Below are 22,918 nucleotides of genomic sequence, written 5' to 3'. Positions count from 1 at the left end.
ATCCCAGCGTGCTCCGCGAGTGAGGGGGGCGGAAGGGGTGCGGGGGCGGGCGGGATGGGGGTGGGAGCGCGGCCCCGCTTCGCGGGCTCGCCGCTAGGGGGAGCAGGAGATTACGGAGGGGGTGCAGGATGCTGATGCTGAACGGGCCCAGCTGGGAAGAAAGAAGAAAGGGAGGGGAGGGGAGATCGAGGACGGCCGGCCTAGGCAGGCCGAGAATGCAATTTCCCCCGTGGTGGGAGCTGGGAGACCCTTGTGCTTGGACAGGACAGGGTCGGGGGACACGCAGGATGAGCCCCTGGACCACTGGCACCTTCTTGCTGACAGGTTAGTGACCCGCGCGCGACAGGAGGTACCCAGGCCAACTGGCCTCCGCCCTCCCATCCCCCCACCGAGGTTTTGGGTACTCGTGGTCGTTTTCTGGGCGTCAGCCCCTCTTGTTGCCTGGGTCCCCAACTGCACCCCTCTTTCAGGACACCCCCCAACCCACTTCCGGGCCTTGGGCGTCGCTTCCCAGGCTTGACCCTTGGCCTTTTCTTTTTCTTGGCACCCCCACGGGCCCCTCCCTGCCCAGAACGCGCCGAAATTTTATCTCCAATTTCCATTCCCAACCCTGTCCCCCCCCATCTCCAACCCTGGTGGTGGACCTCTCTGGTCCCTGCAACAAAGGGCTGGGGGGCAACAAAGGGCTGGGGGGCAACAAAGGGCTGGGGGTCGTTGCCCATTTTTATGGGGGGCTCGTTACCCCACAAATGGGGTTCTGCGGCCAAGAGGCGAGCCATAGGAAAGGGGTATCAAGCCGCTTTCTTCTCCACAAAAACACATTTTTTTCCTTTTCTTGAATCTGATCGGGAGAGAACAGAAAAAAATGTGCATTTGAAACATCTGATTACCCCTCTTCCTGAGCGCATTTCTCGGCGGCGGCGGATCTCTTGTTTTTTCTTCGTCTTTCCTGAGTAGGGACGCAGAATCATGAAATACTGGATCTAAGCCGGCATTCAGGTCAGGGTTCGCCCCGGCTGGGGGCTAGAGACGCTGAAAACAGCACTATTTGCCCCACCAAGCGCACTATTTCAAGAAAGCAGGAACAATTAAAAACAGCTGTGGGTGCCTCCAATGTGCTTGGCGGGCTTCAGAGGCTCGCAGCCATGGCCTTTTTGTGGCGATTACGAGGTTTTCGCAGAGATTTATTCTCCCCGCAACATTACATTTTTGTAAATCTTGTGGGGAGAATGACTGCCTTTAGTCACAGCAGCCTCATGTTAATCCTTGCAAGTGCGATGCCGAGATTCATCTCCACACATAAACATATATGTTTTACGTTAGGGGAAATTGCTGTGAGTTACAAGACTCATTCCATGATGAGGAAGGATGCTTTTTCAAAAAAAGCCTTAGCGCGGGGTTTCCATGTAAGCCCCCCAAAGTGTTTGGCGCCAAGAAAACGGACAGTCTGTTGATAATCTGAGCAAAATAAGTTTAAGTTAAAATGGGAAAACAAATTGTCTACAGCTGAATAAGTTTCCTTAAACAGATGAAACAGATTTGTATTTGGAGGCTAAAATTCAGCGTAGTTTAGTTACATTGCTACAGATTGTTTTATACGGAGAGGATAAATAAGAAATAGATAGCCGGGTGGCAGACTCCTATTTAAAGTGAGGCTGCTTAGAAATAAACAAAATTGTAGCATATTTGTTGAGAGTTGACTTTTTTGATCAGAAATAAAATGTTGACCATTAGATAGATGAATGAATGAAGTGCAGATTTCCAACAATGAAAGATATTTATCTAGGAACTTGGGGGGAACACAATTTTTTTTTTAGAAGTGCCTTTTAATCTTTAGGATATGCACCCTTTTCTGCAAGATAGAATAATATCAGGACTTTTTATGTTTGCTAGAGTGCTGTTGTGGTGACCACGGAACTGTCAAATTCTTAGCTTTATTTTAATCCAGAAAATTTACTTCATCTAATTATTAACTAATAGATATTCTTTTCCAAAATGTCAGATTAAAAATCAGTATAGATGGCAGGGGAAATTCAAGTTTATAAATTATCCCAAGATTTTTAAAGTTTGAACAAGTTTGAATCAATTGATTTTTTTATTTCAAAATATTAACCAGGATTTTTGTTATTGTTAAAAAAAGCTTTAGTATTATATTTATCATAATTTCCATTCATTGCACAAAAAAGTAAGTTCTATTCATTGTACAAAGAGTAAGGGAAAAATATTTCAGAAAATTGAAAAAAAACAAATGAAGACAATCAAGATCACCTATAACCTCTTCATTCTAAGATAACCCCGGTAAGCATTATGGAATTTGTTTTTTCAGACTTAATCTAATTAATACATATTTTGGTGAGAGTTGCATATATATAATTTCTAAAATTAAAAATGGGATCAAATGAATTTTCTCCATTATATTCTTTTCAAGGATACTTAACTGTCAAATAACATTACATTTTCAGAGACTTTTTAAAAAAGGAAATGTTAATACTTTTTCTAATTAGAATTTTAAATGGACATTAGTACATAAAGATCTATACCTAGAGAACTGAGAATTTTCACTATTCGAACATACACATACTGACTATTTTGGTGTATTTCCTTATGTTGTTTATTCTTCTACATATGAAATAATTTTTGCTTTGCCTTAGAAATACAATTTTTCAAGAGAAAATATCGGTAGATAACTAGTTTTGATTAACCTTTCTTATCTAAAACAGCAAAATGTTAAAAATAAAAACAAAATACAGGGTTAATAGACAATACTTCAGATAACATTTTTGTGTTACCTAAAACAACAAAACAACATTAAAAACTACCCCCCAAAATTAACAAAGAATTTAATACCTTTTTGACATTTAGAATCATAAGTAAATTTTAGATTTTCTCAGGTATTTGTTCCTAGTGTTGACTATTTCTTATCTATTTTGCACAAGATTACATGTAAAGCAAAATGTAATGCCAGATTACATTTCATTGCTAATGTGCATTATCTGTTTTACCAAATAAGAACTGGGCATTGTATTTGGACATTTTAATCCATCTTAATGAAAATTTTCTCTGAATCTATGAAGCTGTTGATTGAACATTTAACTGCTTGTTTAGTGGGAAAATTGTATTTCAAAACCAAGTGGAATATTCACTTGTCAAATAATAACTAGACTTCTATTTGGACATCTTACCTATTTAATGACAATTTGCCATTTATTTGTGAAGCTATTGATTTACTTCATGTATTTAGCTTAATTTCTCTGATGGTGAGAAAATTGTATTTCAAAAACAAAGTGGAATTTTCATTTGTCAAATTATAAGTGGACTTTCTAGTTGGACATTTTATCTATTTTAAATGACAATTTGCTATGGATCTGTGAACCTGCTGATTTACCATATACATTTGGCTTACCTTTTAGTATGGTGGGGAAATTTATTTCTAAGCAAAGTAAAATTTTCAGTGGTCATATATTAACTGGACTTGGTATTTGACCATTTTATCCATTTATTATAAGAGTTTGCCATAAATTTAAAAGCTGTTGATTTACCTCATGTATTTAGCTTTAATCTAGTACGGTTGACAAATTGTATTTGTAAACAAAGTGGAATTTTCACTTACTGTAATGAAAAAATACTGGTAAGAGACAACCTCAAAGAGATAAAGATAATATGTATCCAGTTTCTCTAACACTGGCTTTCCATGGATGGAAACCATGTTCAAACCAAAATGCCGCAACAGTGAAGAAACCCTGACATGTTAAAATTTCTCAATCAGATATTCAAATTGGGTGGGATTATAATTTGTGCCGTATTTATAGATCACATTTTCTCCAAAACAACTAGGTACCTTGTTCCTTTTTCTTTTTTACTAATTGACCACACTTCCTCTATCAGTCCCCTTTTCTTGAAACTCACCCTTACCTCCATCCTAAATACCAGTGCAAATTCTATTGCTGATTCTACTCTTAGTGTTAAAAGGGACTCCCGGTGAATAGATGATATGGGTGAACGTGTCCGTGAGAGATTCTTGGGCTGGAGCTCTGTTTCAGTCAGGGGCTTCACAGAAATAGTAACATGGTGATTTTGTTTTTATTTCCATTCTTTCCAATGAGCAAAGACAAAGGGACAGACACGACAGACACACAGACGCAAAAAACATCCAGTCTTTTTCTAAACTTCAGGATCCAGTTTGCTGTTATCTCCCTGGTTTCCAGAAATATTAAACCAAAAGCAGCAATGCAAAATTAAAAATAAAAAAAGAAGAAATTGGTGTTTCTAAGGATCAACAAGTCTTTTCAAAGGACTATTTTTTTTTTCTGACTGGGGTTTTCAGGTTGGTAGGATCAGATGGAACCTCAATGCTCTTAAAGCTGTTGCACATGAACTGCCTCCAAGCAAAAGGCTCTGGAAGCAAAATTCCCGGGGTCTTCAATTTTTAAAACATTGTAACTATAGCAAAGACAGGGTTGAGTAAAAACAGTCCCCACAGTCTGCTATTAGAACATTTGCATGGATGCTGCTGGTTTTCTAGTTAGATGCATGTGCACATATATTTTTACGTGACTATTGTTTTAATGTGTAGATTTTTTACACTTTGTTTTGAAAGATAAGTGAATTTTGCTTTCAACAAAGCATTTGTCAGGGCTTTAGGATGCTCCTGTGTGTGACATGGTGTGTAGACTACTAGCAGGATTGCTTTGTAAGCGTGACTCCGGCTGAACCAGCACCTGCCAGGTGTGTGGGTTACTGAGCGCAGCTCCGGCAGTGGTCCCCGGTGAAGAATCACATGCCTTTGCCTTAATTCTTCTCTTCTTCAAAATTTTTATGAATGACTTTGATGAAGACCTAGGGCACTTGCTTTAAAATCCATAGATGACTTGCAAAGGGATCACTGTTAGAATTAGATAACAGAACTTAGAGTTAATATGGTTTAAATAGGTTACAATGCTTTGCAAAAAGATATTTTATACTAGTAAATGCATCATAATTCACTAAGTGTGAGGAAGGAGGTGTCTTAACATGGTGGTGATTTTTTGAGGAAAAAGGTTAATATGAACCAGCAGCATGATGTGGCTGCAAAAAAAAAAAAAAATCACATTTAAATTCTGATAATAGAATAGTGTTCATATGTCACAAAAATTAATAGTACCCTGCTCTAATTAACCACATCTGTAGTATTGTGTCCATTTCTGGCTGTCACATTTAAAGAGAGATGTTGACAAATTAGACAACTTCCAGAGTAGTCTGTGGGGATGGTGAGAGGTCTGGCAATCCTGTCATAGGAGCTATCTTCAAAGAGTCTGGAAATGTTTAGCTTGATGACTAAAAGTAGACATAAACTCTTCTGTTTGTTTCAGAAAGCTGAATTAGTATCAGTGGGTGACAGGATTTCCACTTGAGACCTTCCTAACAGTGCAGCTCAGCAAGAGAATCAACTTAACACCTTTACTCCATCGATTCTTTTAAAATATCAGAAATATTCACCTTTCTTGCAATGAACATTCCGTTTGAAGGCCATGATAACATTTTAGTGTAGGACAGCAAAGATACTTGTGATGGAAACATTGTATTCTTTCCGATAAACTGTCTAAAAGGAATAGTCCTCCGCGCTGCAAGTTGATCTCTTATAACTTGAAAATTGCTGCAACAGGGCAATTGAATACATTCCTTCCCCCACTCTCATTCCATTTCAAACATGAAAACCCGAGGAGAGAATTAAATTTTTCTTCCCTCCCCTCCCCAAAGTGTCCTAGCATTACTTGCTTCCTAGAGTTACTCCTTCCCTCGGGTTTCTAGCTCCCTGGGAGCAGGCTTCTTGGGCAGAGTGATCGCAGATGCTGGGGGCACTCAGGGTTAAGGGGAGCAGGTTGCTGCTGGCTGCTGGTCCAGGGCAGCTCAGCCCTCGGCTGCTGGAGCCTCTTACCCCGGGGGACACGTGCGGCAATTCTTTCTTCTGCAGCCCCCCCCCCCCCCCCGCAATACCTAACATGTTTGCTTTATTTTCAGTAGAAAACAAAACCTTTCCATCAAAAGTAGTTTCTGGCACTGTGCTCTTTGAACTTCTCTCTCTTTCAGTTTAGCCTGGTTTCTGAGTGCCTCAGGGGTACATTCTTAGTGTCTCAAACATATCTTGGGGCAGGCTCTTCTGTCCATCTGCCTATTGATCGTTTGTCTTGATTACCATATCTAACTTTGAAAATGCGAGGGGTATGCACACAGGACTCCACTTCTGAGGAGTGATAACCTGTAAAGCATCTGGCCCCACAGAAACAATTTTGAGGCACCAGAGCCCTGAAAACTAAAGGGACCGCCAGTGAGAGATGTGAAGCAAGAGCATTCTTCAGTTATCTCACTCAACTCACTTTTCCCTGCCTTTTCCACTCCTGCCTCTTCCCTCCACACCCAGAACTTTCATCCTTTACCCAAATTGTTAGGTCAGAAACGCAGCCACTGTGTGAAGTGTCTTTTTCACGTTGAACAAGTCTCTCCTTATTTTATCTTTTATAAAAGAGCCGTGTACTTTTGTGGGACTGCGACAGTGCACAGGGCCACTTCTGATGGCTGGCTTCCTGGTCGTGGAAGATGCCACAGGCGGTCCTGAGCTGAGCTCCTGTTTCCGGGAGAGAAATGCTCAAAGATGCGCTTCTGGCTTGGCACCGCTGGCTGGCTCACCTACCCCGCAGGCGGCTGCTGGCGATGGTCCTTGAATGCACCGTTTGCTCCTGCTCTTGGGTTTGGGATGTGTATGAGCCCCAGTGTTTACATTCTGCACTTTAGAGAACTTATTTCAGAAATGAATAGGAAGCCTCAAAACATGAGTTGCTGGCATGATTATGAATGCTGTATTCTCGAAAAAACAATCTGTTAGTAAAAAGCTCAAGTGTTCTTGTCTTGAGTCACTTTGGTAGAATTTTTTTGTATTTTCATCTAAGGATTTTTATGCAGTATTGATGCAATAGAGGTTTCAGTGTGTTTTGCTACTTAAAAAAGCACTATTCTTTAGCATGTCTCACTTTCTGCTTAATTGCCTCGGACTCATCAGACTTTTAGAATAGATCTTCGGCATTCTGTACCCCGGGAATCGCCACGGCATCTGTTGTGACATAGAAGGCAGACTTTTTCTCTTCTGACAAATGAAGCCGCTCATTTCAAAAATGTTTAGGAGTTAGGCAGCGCTGGTATACATTCTTTCCCATTCTTTAGCCTTACACTCATTCATCTGGTCACCCCTTTGATTATTATGGAGATTTGGGGTTCACTGCGAATTTGAAAGAAAAGATCACAGTTAGTTTTCCTATAGTAGCTAAATTTTAGTTCCCCATGTCTTCAGTACTAGGCAATAGAAGTAAAGTTGCTTTTACCTTGGAATGAGGAAGAAAAGAAAAAAATAACCCAAGGCTGTTTTGTTTTTTTCTCCTTAGGAAATTGGTGTTTCTCACTTAGAGGTAAAATGACATTGGCTTTCCTCCCCTATGAAATAGTTCATCATTATAGTAGCATCTTTAGCATCTTTCATTTTCTGTAGTTAATAGGGTGGATTCTCATCGCGGACCAGTACTGCAGAAGTGGAAACGGGGCAGGTTGCTACATGTGCTCATCAAAATTCCAAACGTATGTTATTTTTTTCTGGCCGGTTTACTTCTGAGCGTTTAGCTCATAGATGTATTTGTGAAAGTGCTCAAAGATAAAAGTATAAGGATGTTTATTGTAGCATTGATAGTAATAATGAAAAAACTAGAGAAATAGTGGTCATCTTTACTAAGCGATCGTTCTTTTATTCATTTATGTTTTTGATGTCGACTGGTTTTGCGACCCCGGGTGAGTTCTCAGGGAATCCGCGTTCCCAGCCATTATGGAACTTTTACACTGTTGGGGTTGACAAAGATTAATTAAATAATCACCCATATAAATGTGCCCTTAGACCTGTGATACATGCTACAAACACTACTAGGATTTTTAAGTATTGGGTTTAGACAGACAGGGGGATTAAAGAAGGCTTCTCTGAGGAAGCACTCAGAGCTCAAGGATGAGTAAATGTTTTTGAGGTGAAGAGAAAAGGTATATTTGACATAAAAGAAAGGGCTCTGGCGGCCCCCGGGGCAAGTTGGCATGGCGGATAGAAGGTGCTGGACGAAGGCCAGTGAGGTTGGAGCCGGGAGGGAAAGGGGATCACAACGTGAAAGGAGGGGCAAGAGGAGGAGAGGGAGCCAACTTTGCAGAACCCGTTAGACCACTTCAAAGAGTGTAACCTTTTTCCCCTAAAACCTACAGAAAATATTTGGAGGGTTGAAACAGGACATGATCAGATGCACGTTTCAGAAAGAGTACTCCGGCTGCTTTGTGCAGGGAGGGTCAAAAGGGTCAGAGTAGATTGCAGCAGACCAGCTCCAAGGCTACTTTTCGCAATCCAGGCTCCAAGTGCTGACCTCCTGGGCTCCGGGGTGAGGGGGTGATGAAGAGAGGAGGGATATTTTGAAGAGTAAACAGCAACAGGAGTGGGTCATGGATTGAATTTGGGCAGGAAGAGATGTCAAGGATGATTTCTAGATTTCTGTTCCTATTTGTGAGGATGAGGATTGCCGGAGGACCAGACTGTAAGGAAACGATCAGGAGTCCTCGTTGGAGAGGCTGAATTTGAGGTGCTGGTTACAAAAATACGATTGAGCCACACAACATAAAGTCATGCAGCCTTACAGTGTAATATCATGCAAACATGTTCAAGAGATAGGCTAAGTGAAAAAGTGGGTTCACATAATGTAAAAAAGAGTACACGTGTTTGCAAACATGTTTATGTATGCAAACATGTTTACACAGAATATGGAAAGGTGCAAAGACTATTAAGAGTGAGTGACATTGGAGGGATGGCGATAGACACATGAAAGGGAACGTTCATATTTTATATCCCCACCCCCTGGTTGTACTATTTTAAATGAATGAATTACAATGAGGATGTATGGCTTTTATAAAAAAGAAAATTAATGACAGTTTCAAGTAAATAGCTAAGATGAGAGTGATTTTCTTTCCGAGTTTTCTTAATTGGAAAACCTTGTAAGCATGATTATATTTTATTTTGAAGAGATTTTCCCCCTACAGTTTTACTTCCCTAACCCAGTAGCTCCTACACTTTACCTTTTAATCTCCCACTAGACTGCACTATTAGATAGTCTAAGATACTGCTTTGTAGTCTGCCTTTCACTAATTTTATTCATTTCAAAACAGTCCAACATTTTGCAGAGGGATATTAAATAATGGTTCATATAATGACCGCATATACTGTGTATCCCTTTCGTTATGGGTCCCACTGGTGCCCCTCACTCATCTAACGTTTCTGAGATAAAATAACGATAGTTCTATTTCCGGGCAGTGGAAACCCAATAATACTGTATATGCCTTAGTCGGGTCGGAGTCGGGCTATATGAGCAAAAGAGTAAAACTACCAAGAAGTGGATAACCCTTCCCTTGCCATTAACTCTTCTATTAAGCCAACACTTCTTTTATTGACTAATTCCCCCCTTCAATTTTCATGTGTAAAGCAAAGTTCAATCTTGTGCTCATACAGTTTTGATTTGTTGCATTATTTCCTCAGAATAAACCTGAGTTTATGAGAGTCAGAGGGGACAAATATCAGAATGTAACTCGCGTCTTTTTGCATCTGGCTTTCCTCAGAAGGGTTAAACTGCAGCTCTCAACAGGTATGCCTTGGCCAGCGCTGAATTAAGACTTGCTAAAATGCCATCTTCTTAGCCTTGCAAGAGGCCATGTGGAGTTTGGGAGGGTTGGAGCCCATGGGCTGTTGCTTTGCTTTGAGCGAAGGTAAATGCTCGGAGCATTTATTCCAGGCTGCCTTAGAAATATAATCATTTTTCATGTGTCTTATGTCCATGAGAAAAAAAAAGAGTGTTATATTTTATAATACCAACTATAGTAACAATAAGATTTTTTATTTGAACATCTATTTTTTTAAAATCACATAAAGAAATCTAAAATGTTCTTAATATTAGTTGAAGATTAAAGGTAATAATAACTCAGTTTTTGAGTTATGTGCTAAGCATTCTTCTGAGGGTTTTAAATGCATGATCTCATTTAATACTCACAACACCTCTATGAAGGGGGCACTGTACCCCAGCTTCCTACCAGATGAAAAAATGGAATAACTTGCCCAATGGACAAAAATTGGGATTGAACCCAGGCTCTCTGTCTCCAGAGACTCTGATACTAAACACTACTTGTCTGTACTCCAATCTTATTTCACTCTGAAGCTTAATGTCTTACTTAGTCTGTGCTACAATTAAATATCTAATAACTTTTAATTTTATTAAATAATTGCTTATGTCATGCCTTGCCACGCTCTTCTGTTTTAACAAAGTTTGGAGGCTTCTTACTCTGGCGTTCTTGCTATTGCACTTCTCTGAGGGGCATCTTTTCCTCACTCCCTTCAGAGGTTGGGGTGGATAGTTCTCATCAGCAAATACCTTTTTCTCCATAGGTTCCTAATAACATTTTAACCGTCTCTTAAAGAGGTGTGTGTGTGTGTGTGTGTGTGTGTGTGTGTAACATGGGATTAATTTCCACGGCCATTGCCTCCTTGCTAGCTGTTTCTAATCCAGCAGTCAGGTAAAGCCTTTGTTTTTTCTGGAAAGAAAATTAATTGAAGATGACTTGCTAATAATAATAGTAATAGTCATATCTCAAATTACATTAAAATATGTAGTTTTAACTTGCTTTTGCATTTAACCTGGGTGTGGGGCAGGGGGGTTGTATTGATGAATAAGTAGATGATACGAACTTTGGAGTCAGTCGAGAAATGGGTTCAAAATCCAACTCTGCCACTCGTTAAAGGTATGACCCGGAATAAGCTGCATAATTTCCTAAGATTTCTTATCATTGCAAAATGGAACTAATAAGTACTTCACAAAGCCGTTAACCTAAGGATTACATTAGTTAATATGTATATGTCCCTTAGGGCACTGCCTCACACTTAGCACTCAAAACATGGTAGCCAATAATAATGTCAGCTAACATTTTGTGGGAGAGAAAAATGTAAGAACAATATGAGACCATTTAAGAAGTAGTATGGACAGTTGCATAAAGGAAATGAAGAGAAAATGTAGAGAGTAAGGGTGCAGCACAGTGACATAGGGAACGGTGAGAGAAGGGAAGCAATGTAGGGGATGTAAGCTATACACCCAATTCATGAAAACAAAGCCTGTGTCCCCTTCCAGTAAAATATGAATAGAGATGAAACAGTGGCCTCACCTTGGTTGTAAGGTGAGTGTGTTCATCAGATTAAATTTCACTTGGCATATCTTGCTGTTTACTTGGACAGTGACGTTAGAGTAAGTTATTTTTTATTATTTCTATCTCTTGACATTCTGATTAGCTCATCAGCAATCAGTCACTATTCACTCTTCAATTGCTTTTATCAAGTAGCCAACTCCTCCCCCCCTTCCCCACCCCCATCAGCAAATTATTCACTTTTGGGAAAGAGTCCTCTCTCTTCAGAGAGTGCTTGCTCCAGGCCAGATGGAATGTAGTCGTGCTGCTACAAGACTCGAATGAATCATGGAATTTTAAGACAAACTTTAAGTATTATGGTTTCTAGGGAATATGAGGGTATGCCAGTCACCTTTGGGTTCATTCTGACTCTGATGATTTTTCAGAGGGAGCACTGAGGAATTGAATAAATTGTATAACTTGATATGCTAGCTAATTTTGTGAATGTCTTTTTAGTCGGGGCTGTGTAAGCGCAGTATGCATGTAATTCTTTGCTTTTTGTGTTTCTGAATTAGAGCAAAAACACATCCAGGTACAATTATAGCTTATATTATCCTGAACTCGTGAACACAGTGGAGTTCCTTTCAATATTTCTGAGGATGGTCAATTATCTTTGAAAAGAGTCCACCAATCTGTACACGCTGGCTTTTTTTTTTCCTCTCTCATTAGAATTAATCTTGAAAGTTATATGTGGAATATTTAAAAAATTAAGTCATATTTTCCCATCCTAAGTAAGGAAATTTGTGCTCACAGAAAAAAAAAATGTTGGGCCTTTTCTAATGAAATCAAATTTTAAAGTACTAGCCTTTTTCAGTGAGTATTCTGCATTTGTCAATGTGCAGATTGCAGTAAATTTTTTATACAAGAAGTTAGTCAAGTGGATCCACACCATTAAAAACAAATGGTTATTTTCATGTTATTGAGATTTTTCCCTCAAGCTGTGAGTCTTGAATATTTAAGTAGACATCCCATTTGTGGCAATCTGTCTTGCCTTTTGTGACATTGTCTTGTGAGTAGAGCCACAAAAAGTTGTCTTTTTATTGAGATTTATTGGGCTGTGGTCTTCTGTGGTTAAAGTAGAAATTTAGATGAATCAATATGAACTTTAAAACAATGAATATGCTCAAAGCAGTGCTGGCCTTCAAATAGAGCAGTATCTGTGAGATGTGTTTAAACTATTTACCCTGCCTCTGTTTGATAAAAATTGAGGCCCCAGTCAGGTTTGTATTTTTAATACTGTAAAAGGCAACTGGACCGCCCTTACGTAGGACCTGGAGAGTGAGTACAAGCAATGATAGCTTCACCTGGCAGGGACCCGAGTAGTGTTCAATCACATACTGGCTTAGTCAGGCTCTAAAAGCCAGGGTGCAAAACAAAACATCCTATAGAGTTATTCTAGTAATTTCTTTAAATCGCCCTTAAACTACAATATGTGCAGGTTAGTGTATATAACTCTGAAGCGTCATTTTTATGCACAGCATAGTCTGAGAACCACTGGGCTAGAATAAAGGAAGGAACAAAAGGGGTGCTGTCTAGACACTCACACTATTGTTTCTTTGTGGTAACTCCCTATATCCATGGAAAAGTGGAGAATGCTAAAGAATCCTGCTTGCCTGCAGGATTTACCACGTTCTCCTTTGAGATCAAGCCTCTGTAATCTTCAGACATGTTAATAGATTGGGTTGGTAATGTGAGGATTATATTAGACAGTAAGCATGAAAGCACCTTGCTCAAGACCAGGTTGATGTGATAGGTTTAAATCTAAGTGCTGCTTGTCATTGTTCTTTGGAAAGTTGTAGAGGAGGATTTGGCCAGCTGCCTCCTGTTTTTCTAGGTTGGGACTTCCCACTGTCTAGAAGTGACTTACACGTTCTTGCACATTGGCTGCCTCTGTGGGCCAGTTGGAGGTAGGAGTGGGTGAGGTTTTCAGCTCTAAGGTCAGGCCCTACATTTGGTGGCTATGACGTGACTCAGTTGAATATCATACATAACCCTTGGGATCTGTAGGTCTTCTCTTGGTCGTCTAGAGTTCAGATTTCCAATGTGAGAATCACCTGATGAAATTGTGTAAACCGCCTATCTAGACTTTCCATGGCGAAGTCATAACTATGTGTGTTTAAATGTTTTTTTATTATGTGTTTTTGGGGGTATGTTCGAATTTGTATTTTTAGAGAACTGCCCAGGTGATTCTTATGTAACCAGCATAACCCTGGGGAGTAATATATTTTGCCACAAGGGTCTTTGAACATTTATGACCCTAATTTAGCATATTATTTAGGAAATAACTGCTGTATTTTTATGAAGGTTTAAAAGGACATAATTTCAGTTATGAAGTGAATCAACCACTTATTAGCCGAATAAGCCGTAAGATTGACCTTTTAGTAGATGTAAAATTGGTACACTTAGGTTTACATATTTTAAAAATTGAATACTAACCAAGCCGTTTATTTGCTTGGGGTGGTATGGCTTTTGATTTCTACTCCCAGGTATCGCTGAAATGATCACCTGAGGTTTTGTTTGCTTGTTTGTTTTTAACAGCTTAGGTTTTGAATTGCATTTTCTTTTTCATTTTGGAAGGTAACTTGGTATTTCTCAGAATTTAGTGTAAGTTCAGAATTTTACTTGAAGCTCAGTTTCAAAAGGAAATGTATGTTTCATCTCTGATTCAACATTAAGTTTCCTCTATCCCAGCAAATGTTTCTGTCTCCACTCATCCTTACTGTCTGATTCATGAAGTATATTTTATTTGTGTATATGCTTAGTCCCACCTATTCCAGTGTTTCTTAGAATTGTTTCTGTTCAGTTATGTTCCTTTTCTTTATCCTCTCTTTCTGTCTTTTCCCCAGCTTATGCACAAAATCTGTTTCCCCACATGAAAATAACCAGTCCTTCTCTCCACCTTGCTGCGCTTCAGTCTACCATGTCATTTTATCTCTTTGCTTCTCTATTCCAGCCAATTCTTGAAAGATTAACTTTATTTGCTGCCTCTACATCTTGACCTTTTGCAGTTTGGCTTCTATGCTTACCACTTTATTGGAACTCCATTTTAACGGAATTACTAATAACTTCCTATTTCCCACATCTAACAGTCTTTTCTAAGCTCTCATCCTCTGACCTTTTGCAGTATTTGAGGATGCTGATCACACTTTTCTTCTTGACAGCTCTTCCATGGACATACATGACACTTCAGCCTCAGTTGTCCAACCTCTTGACTGCCTCTTCTTTTCTGAATCGTTCTCTGTATTTGCTGTGTAAATGTATTTATTAACATGTTCTTCTGCCTTTGCTGTTCCTCCCACTTTTGTGCATTCCTTTTTGCTGGATTTTAGCTCCAGGAGCTAGGACAAAACTATGGGGTACACCCTGAGGGACTCTTAGACTGAATCCGGAGGAAACATATCTGAGTTGCCAGAAGGGAGATCCAATGTTGTGGTTAGGAAATGGTGCCCAAATATTAAGTCTGAAAGGTAAGGATGAAAAATGGGAAATTAAGCAGTAAGAGTAGTAGTTTGTATGATGGAAAATAGACAGATGGGACAAGAGCATGAATGTATATCTTCTCCAGTCACTTTGTACCTGAGAGCCCAATGCGTATTACCTGGGAGCATGATCTCTTGAAGGAATTGCTGGGGCTTTGGCTTCAACAATCATTTCTCAGGTGATGAACCTCAAATCTGCATCTGAATCCCCATTAAATTCTCCTATGAACCAGAGTTCTACTAGTATTTCAATCTTCCTCTTAGATGGTTTCCCCAGGATATTTAACTGGTACCCCAAGTTTAACATTCCAAATTAAATTTATTTTCTTTATCCTGAAACCAACTTTTTTTTTGGGGGGGGGGTTCCTAATACGTATATCACTGTTCTGTCATTCTGGATAAAAATCCAAAGCCACCCTTGATTCTCCTTTTAGCCCACATCTAGCTATTTGAAAAGTATTATCAGTATTATCTCCATGATGTCTTATAATTGTCCCTACCTTTACTTCCTTTTGTTTCAGCTGCTGATTTAGGGGCTGGCTGCTACTCAACACTCCAGAGATAGTCCCCTATTTAGTATCCTCTTACCCCTATTCTTTTCATTGCTGCCAGACTAATGTTTCCAAAACTCAACCATGAATTTAGAAGACACTTAAAAAAATTTTTTGTTATTGATTTCAGAGAGGAAGAGAGAGGGAGAGAGAGATAGAAACATCCATGATGAGAGATAATTATCAATCAGCTGCCTCCTGCACACCCCCTACTGGGGATGGAGGTGGCAACCTGGGCATGTGCCCTGACATGGAATGGAACTGAGACCTCCTGGTTCATGGGTTGATGCTCAACCACCGAGTCACAGCGGCTGGGCTAGAAGACACTTTAAACTTATCTCGACATTCCTAGCCAGAGATACTTGCTTCCCCCTCAGTGTTTTGGGAGCACTTATGCTTTCTACCATTGTGTATTTATGTGTGATTATTATATATATGCTATATTACATGTTATGTACATATTTCTACACATGAATTATACATCCCTATAGATTGTAAGCTCCCTGGGGGGCAGGAACTGTCTCTTATTTACCTGCTACCACCATATAGTCCTTGCATTGACTTGCAACAAATGTGCATTGAATGGAATTAAACAACTGGCCGGGCTGGAAGGACTCTGATCCCAATGAATAGTAGGTAATCTATGAGAGTCATTTTAATTTAACATTAATTTCATTTTTTGTGCATTTGTTTTATCTGAAAAGCTTTTTTATTAAGCTCTGCTGATGGCATAAGTGGAACAGTTAACTGGAAGACCAAACAGGCCAACAGTTTTATTATCAGCAGAAAAATGGCTGCTGGGAAGAAACATGGTGAGTTTAGGTTGTAAATCTGAATCCCTTTTGGGGAGTCAGTTAAAAATGCCTGCTTCCAATACCCCTTCTCCGCGTTTTAGTCATGTGTGGATTTTTTTTAAGTCAATCTGAAAAAAATTAAAATTTGTTTTCCTAATCTTCTAAAACTTCTGATTCTCTGTGTTCTTAATCCATTATTTCCCAAGTGTTTTTCCTTTGTGATAGTTATGCTTTTTTAAAAAAAACTAAAAATAATTATGTTTTTAACCTAGTGTTGCCCCTTATCCAGTCACTGGCTTGCCACTTATAAAAATTGTCCCAGTGTGGTTATTATAACAATTAACATTGAAAAACATTAAGAAGTACATTTAACATAAATCACTTTAAGACAGTATTTATATAACCTTAGAAAAATAGTCATAAAATGTTTTGGCTAATTGTGGATGATTCTTTGAATGATTTTTGTGCAAAACCATATTGATATGTTTTGCAATTAAATAATTTGATGCCAATTGTTTTGTTTTGAAAGATGACCTGACCCTTGAATGATTTATTGTTCCTTCTCATTTTTTCTTTTATATGGATAAATGTGTCCATTAGCAATATGCCAAGACCTTTGGAATACTGCATTTCATCATGGAGAAAAATATTAATAACCAAATATTAGTGGTTTTCAAAATATCAATTATTATAAGTTTTCAGTTAATATTGTATTTCTTGATTATTTACCTTTTTGATCCCTCCTACACCTCATTCCTCACCACTACCACCACACATACACACACACACACACACACACACACACAATTTTGACTATATGTGGTCATGAACATTAGTAGAATAGTAGCCTGGTTTTCATAACTTTGGGACAACTAAAGTGTCTATAAAAATAACAATTTTAAAATATTTTGAAAAGAATAGCAATTTTATGCACTCAAATGGCCTTACTGCCAAATAAAACCAGGGTACTTGTAGGAGCGATTCCTGGCTTACCTCATTTTATTCATACATCCTTCAAGTTGGGGGTCACTAACTTTTTTCCTGCTAGCACCAAATTATTCCACAGCTGGAATCTTCTATTCCCAGATTTATTTCAGAGTAAGACAAAAGATCCCATTGTTCTCCTACCCTGCTTCTTTGAAACAAACCAACAAACATATTTTTTTGCATTTTTAAGTAATTTCCATTGATAATATCGATAAAAAAAATATAGTTTTATTATAAGAACTTTCCATGAAAAGATCACAAAAATTTGTTTTATAAAACACTCGATGTACTTGTTCCAGGATCTAAGCCCATCGTGTCATAGTCCGTTCCCCAGACCCTCCTTAGATATTCTCATGGAATTCTCCCTGGCTTCTTTAAGGAAATCAACCCTGACTACCTTTATCTGGCTGGTTCCTTAATCAAGCTGAGGGCCCTCAGCTTCTCTGGCACATCCACTCCTCCTGTTTTCTAAATTTTCTAGTCCTGCTCATCAGATGGCCCTCAGTGTTGCCATCTGCAAGGTGCTCCTCTCCTCTGCCATCTCCCAAAGACTTGGGACTTGCCTGATTCTGGTGACCCACTCAAGATTCCCAAAGACTCTTCCCCTGGACTTGACACTATTTTGTCCTAAATTGCAGTTATCATTTCCTTTTTCTTCATTTTCTTCTCTTTAATTTTGATCCCTAGAATTTCTGTCCTCTTTGAGCATGTCCCTTCATTTCCTATTTCATTTGCCAAAAGGGTACTCTCTAACCAGCTGTTAAACCCAGTTGAGTTGTCTACTATGGTGCTGTTCTTGGGGAAATAAACTATTCCAAGACCATTAATAGAGGTATTATCTCTTCCTCTTTCAAACTTGATGCTGCCATTTGACCTCAAACTGATTTTCTCCTTGGGACTTGAAAGGTAACTGTACTTTTCAAAATAGAAATGAGCAATACATCTTGAACCTATTGAGGTAACCAGTTCAGGTTACCACATTATGTTTATTTCTTCAGTTTCTCTTGAACTCATCCTTTAGCTTCTTCTCCCTTTCTGGTCTCTTTGTCCAATTTAAATTCTGTTATTGTGGTTCTGATGATCAAATATCTTATACAGAGAACAATAAGGTTCATCAACCATGTGAACAGAATTGTTTGTAGTACCTTATATAGCAAGGGTATTTTAAATGGTATCACAGATCTATCAAATGTTCTGCGAAATGTTTTTTACAATTTCAAGAGAGCACAAAAGATTATAAGAATTTAAATAGGGAAATAAGCTTAGCAATTATATTTTTTGTACAACGTTCTTTTTAAATAGTGTTCCAATTCTTAATTTTAGCAATGGGTGGTGCCTTATCAGTAAATAGGATTTTGAGGAATTTAAATGTCTCAAACCAATACTTTTGGCATCATTCTACCTTGATACACATGAAGTGGTTGCAAAAACCAGAATGAACACTCTAAATATGGTTTCTTTTTTCTTTTTCCTGGGGTGAGGGTAGAGGAACTTAAATTTTACCCCTGGAACAATTTAAATAAAAAGAAATAAGCCTTTGCATTACTCATTTATATGCTTCACTTAGATAAACATTTTCAAATTCTACTTTCTTACTTAGGGCAACTCATGTTCTAAAATGGGTTAGTCTTAGGTTTACTGATAAACTTCTATTGCTTTCTTCCCTAAGAAACAAAGAGAAAACCAAAACGGTCTTGTGCTGATTTTCTAATTATTTTCAACTTAAATGTTAAACTTTAGACATTCCTGGGAATGAAGTAATATGTGAGTAGAATAATTGGGTAAGATTCTCTTTTGCCATCTTAAAGGAGGCTCCTTCTTAGCTATTGACAGTCAAGGGATCGCATGGCTCAAAGACAGAAAAATCTCTCTGAGTGACCTTTTACCCCTCTTCCGTTGGAGAGGAGCAGGAAGTGCTCTTAGGACTTAAGATGTATTCTTCTTTGCCTCAGAAAGGTGGCAAAGCCAGGAGGAAGGATCACCACGTTAGGACTTCAAAAGACCATCAACCAGAGATGTGAGTTTCTCTTTCTAGACTCTTAGCTGTGAGGGCTGAAATGTCTCAAACTTTTTTCTTTCTTTAAACAAAAGAAACTTCTGGTTTGTATCTTGAAATTGTTATTGTCAACTCACTTTTTCCAATGGTGCAGTGTAATTATGATAACTTCATGTAATAATAGAATGATCTTTGATTGGACAAATTCTGACTCATCAGAAAAGCAAGAGAGATAGTTAAGAAAGTTAAGGTGTTATGGAACATAATTAGCTTACTGTGGTAGATTTAATAATATAATATACAGCCACCAAATGTATTACTTTATGTTTTCAAACAAAATACCTGATTCCTTGAATCAAGTCCTGGCTCTTCCTCTTACTAGTTCAATAGCCTTGAATCTGTCTGTCTTGCTGGCTTCAGTTTTGTTATGTATAAAATGGAAGACTGAACTCTCCAGGAGAGCAAAGGCATGCCAACTCCAATTGGTGGTATCTGTCAGGAGTTCTCAGTTCAGTAGAAGGCTGCGGCCATATCCCAATAGTAAGTAACGCTATGATCTGTCTCTTTGTAGGGAAAGATAGTTAGCATAGCCAGGCAGGATGACATCTAAAGCCCTTTCAACTGCAGCGTTCTATGAGACTAAGTTTATTGATCACCAATTCATAATGATTTGCAGCCACTTTCCAAATGACATTTAAGAAAAAAAAAAAAACCACAGCAAAACAAACACGTTGTTATTACGTGAAAAATCAAGATATTTAACTCTAGTTTAGAAAAATGGTTTCAGTAAGTGGCTTCAGTTAGAGGTGAGAGTGGGGGTGTGTGTGTCATGAAGAAACACTCTGGTTTTTGTAGAAAAAGTAGTGGTTTCTCTTCTGCCTCATGTAAAGAAAAATGGCCATATCTCTTAGAAGAATGAAATTTAAAAAGGCAGTTTAATGCCTTCCCTGTGATTAATTCTACAGCCGAGGCATGGGCTATCTGTGACTAAGGGAGGGGGGCTGGATGGAGGTCAGTAAAGGGGGGAAGTGGGAGACATCTGTAATAGTGTCAACAATAAAAAAGAAAACATTAGCTAACCCCCTCTCCCCAAATGAGTGGCCTGTAGCACTCTGATGTTGAGTAAACTCATAGGTGAAAAGCAGACTGCTGAGAAAAACTTGTTTCAAAGCCACGATTTTTAAAGCTGGATTGATAAAACACAAGGTAAATCTTAGAGGGGAAAAAAGCAAAACAGGTTGTGTACCTGGCTGGGTATTGATGTGCCTCAAAATACTTTTCTACAGCAATTATTTGATTTAGTAATTATATTTCAATTTGACTATAGAAATTACACATTAAAAAATAAATTAGGGAGGAAACCGTAAACATCAGCTTCTGTAAACCCTGAAATGAGTTGTTGATGCAGAGATAGCAAATGGATTCATCTCTTATAATCAATTCTGATGAATTGCTAGCAGCTTCTTGGAGTGCTCGTGGATACAGGGGCTCGGGGACTCATACAGAGCTTTTCGCTGTTAAAACTATAAAATATAAGACAAGCCTTATTTTTCCTGCCGGTACTTATAATTTTTAATTATCAGAGATGATCATATAGTTAAATAAGTTTAGCAATTGTATTTTGGGTGAAATTTCTTTTTAAAAAATATTCTAATTCTTAACGTTTGCAATCTTCTGTGAAAAGGATTTTGAGGAATTGAGATGTCTGGTTGCTTAGGCAAAAGTTAATTTTTAAAGCCGCATCAGGTAAGTGGCTTTTCAGTATTATCCTTATATCTTAAACATATTAAAAAATATTCTTCATTTTTCTTACCCAAATAGTAAGTATAATACTTCCTATTCAAGCAATACTATAAACAATTGGGACATTTCCACTATATTATGTAAGTAATTTATTCTCATAAAGCACCCTTGTCATGTTTTCCAATGATTAGCTTATATCTTAAAACTCTATGAACATGAGAGACAAATTAACAAAATTGAAATGCTTTTATAAACAGACTTTAATTTCTTATTAATACATTACTTATTAATTAGAATATGTGATAATATTTGCAGGCTGATTTAGCTATTGCTAGGGTAATAAATCACTTAATCAATAGATCTCTTTTATTTCAGCTATGCAGTATGTTTCCCACACATCAAATATGTAAGAAATTATTACATATGCAATGCATTAAATTCATTCACTCTGATTTGACAGTTCATGTTTACAGAACAGATGGATTGAATTAAGACTTTCTAGGTATGCTTACTTCTGAATGCATTTAATACATGGAGTTTACGCTGCCATCTCCACAAGTAATGCCTATATCCCGTTGGCAGTAAGATCATCTATTCAGAAGTCTACTGCATCCACTAAGAACCGGGATATATGCCACAATAGATGCTGCAAATGCAGGCTCCTGTTTTTCACATCTAGCAAGAACGTGTGCTGAGGCAGTTACAGATGTATTCCTACCTGAACACGCAAGCCCACCTCATTTGGAAGTCTGCTTTCTAAACTGCAGCAGATAAATAGTGGCAAATTAGAGGGGCTAGAGAAGCTGATATAGGAAACATACTGATGCAATGAGAAATGACAGCTGACAAACGTGTCCTCACATGAGAAAACAGAAAATCTATAAAACACACAGCCTTTCAAAAGCATTAGCTGGGCTGGGACCCGCTAGCGCTAGTGTGATCAGTAAATGACAAAGCAACCAAACCGTCCATAAGGGCGTCGCTGTATAATAGAACAGAGTGCAATAATTGATGTGCCAAAGGACCGTCTTCACCCACCAGGAAAGAGGATCGACCGCTGAGTGCGTTGGAAAACTCAGCCCTCCGACAAGTTTCTTTCCTGGAGTTCCTGGTCATTAAGATTGTAAAAATATTCTCTTAAACCACACAGATTAGTAATTGATTATATAAGTGGACCCTTTGAAGTGATTAATTTGTTGATAAAGTATCAATGAAAGAGAGATACACATAATAGGTTACTAATAAAGATCACCTGCACATGAATATGAACATTACTTTATGACTTTCTTCCCAAAGAATTCAGAGGAGAGATGGCTTTAAGATTTAAATTTAACTGGGGCTTGTCAGGTCTTATACTCCTCAGCCTGTTTATCTTTATAGCCGTGTACTTGTGACACAGGAAAAAAAAGGTAAGTGTTCAATGGACTTTGTAGAGAAGGGACTCTGTACGTGCCTGTATGCCATTAAAAGTAATCATGTAATAATTGTGAAGTTACGTGCTATATAGGTTCCTTAGCAATGAACTACCAGAATCCCTTCAAAAGTTAATGTGTACTAAATACATCCAAATTTGCTTTGGTTTTTAAGTCATTATAAATAAGCACACTTTCATATTTTCATTAGGATATTGCTCCCATAAGGAAAAAATGTCAAATGGACTAATAAAAGAAGACAGGATGCTATTGAGCTAGGATGAAGTCCCACTTTATTGTGATTGCCATTATCATCTGTTATTTGGTCCTTGACTCTCTGTTGTAATGTAAAATATATTGTTGATATGGTCCACAGTTTCTGCACCTTAGGATGAATATGATGAAAACAGTTTTGTGAAAAGACGTTGCTAGCATGGTAGCAAGGGACATTGGAGCTACATTGGAGGGTGAAACAATTACTCCGGCCATGCCCGAATACCCTTTTGCTCTTCTCAACTCAGATATATCATTTTTCCTTTGGAAAAAAAATCTGTTATTTATGACTTTCGTGTTCAGTTTTTAATGTTGGCAAATCTAGCTACTCTTGCCGTTTGAAGATGATGTTTTGGACCCCCTGTGAGCTGGACTTTTGGTTTAATTGTTTTTCCCATTAATGGTGATGGATTTGCAC

General features: G+C 38.4%; 1 protein-coding gene across 4 annotated transcripts in view; it reads left to right on the top strand.

Moving 5' to 3' along the window:
- The first annotated feature begins 145 nt into the window (after positions 1–145).
- The window catches only part of SGCE (sarcoglycan epsilon), a 66,106-nt gene continuing 43,333 nt past the window's right edge, over positions 146–22,918 (top strand). Inside the window, exon 1 of one of the 4 annotated variants that reach the window (XM_070424284.1) lies at positions 146–324. In XM_070424284.1, the coding sequence (XP_070280385.1) occupies positions 216–324 (109 nt within the window). In that variant the 5' untranslated portion in view covers positions 146–215. The remainder of the gene's footprint in view (positions 325–22,918) is intronic. The other 3 variants (XM_070424282.1, XM_070424281.1, XM_070424283.1) reach the window with 3 other exon arrangements.

This window comes from Myotis yumanensis, unplaced genomic scaffold, assembly GCF_028538775.1.
Source record: "Myotis yumanensis isolate MYYU_CA2020_CCGP unplaced genomic scaffold, mMyoYum1.0.hap1 SCAF_9, whole genome shotgun sequence".
Taxonomy (NCBI): Eukaryota; Metazoa; Chordata; class Mammalia; order Chiroptera; family Vespertilionidae; genus Myotis; species Myotis yumanensis.
This window is presented reverse-complemented; position numbering and strand designations above follow the sequence as displayed.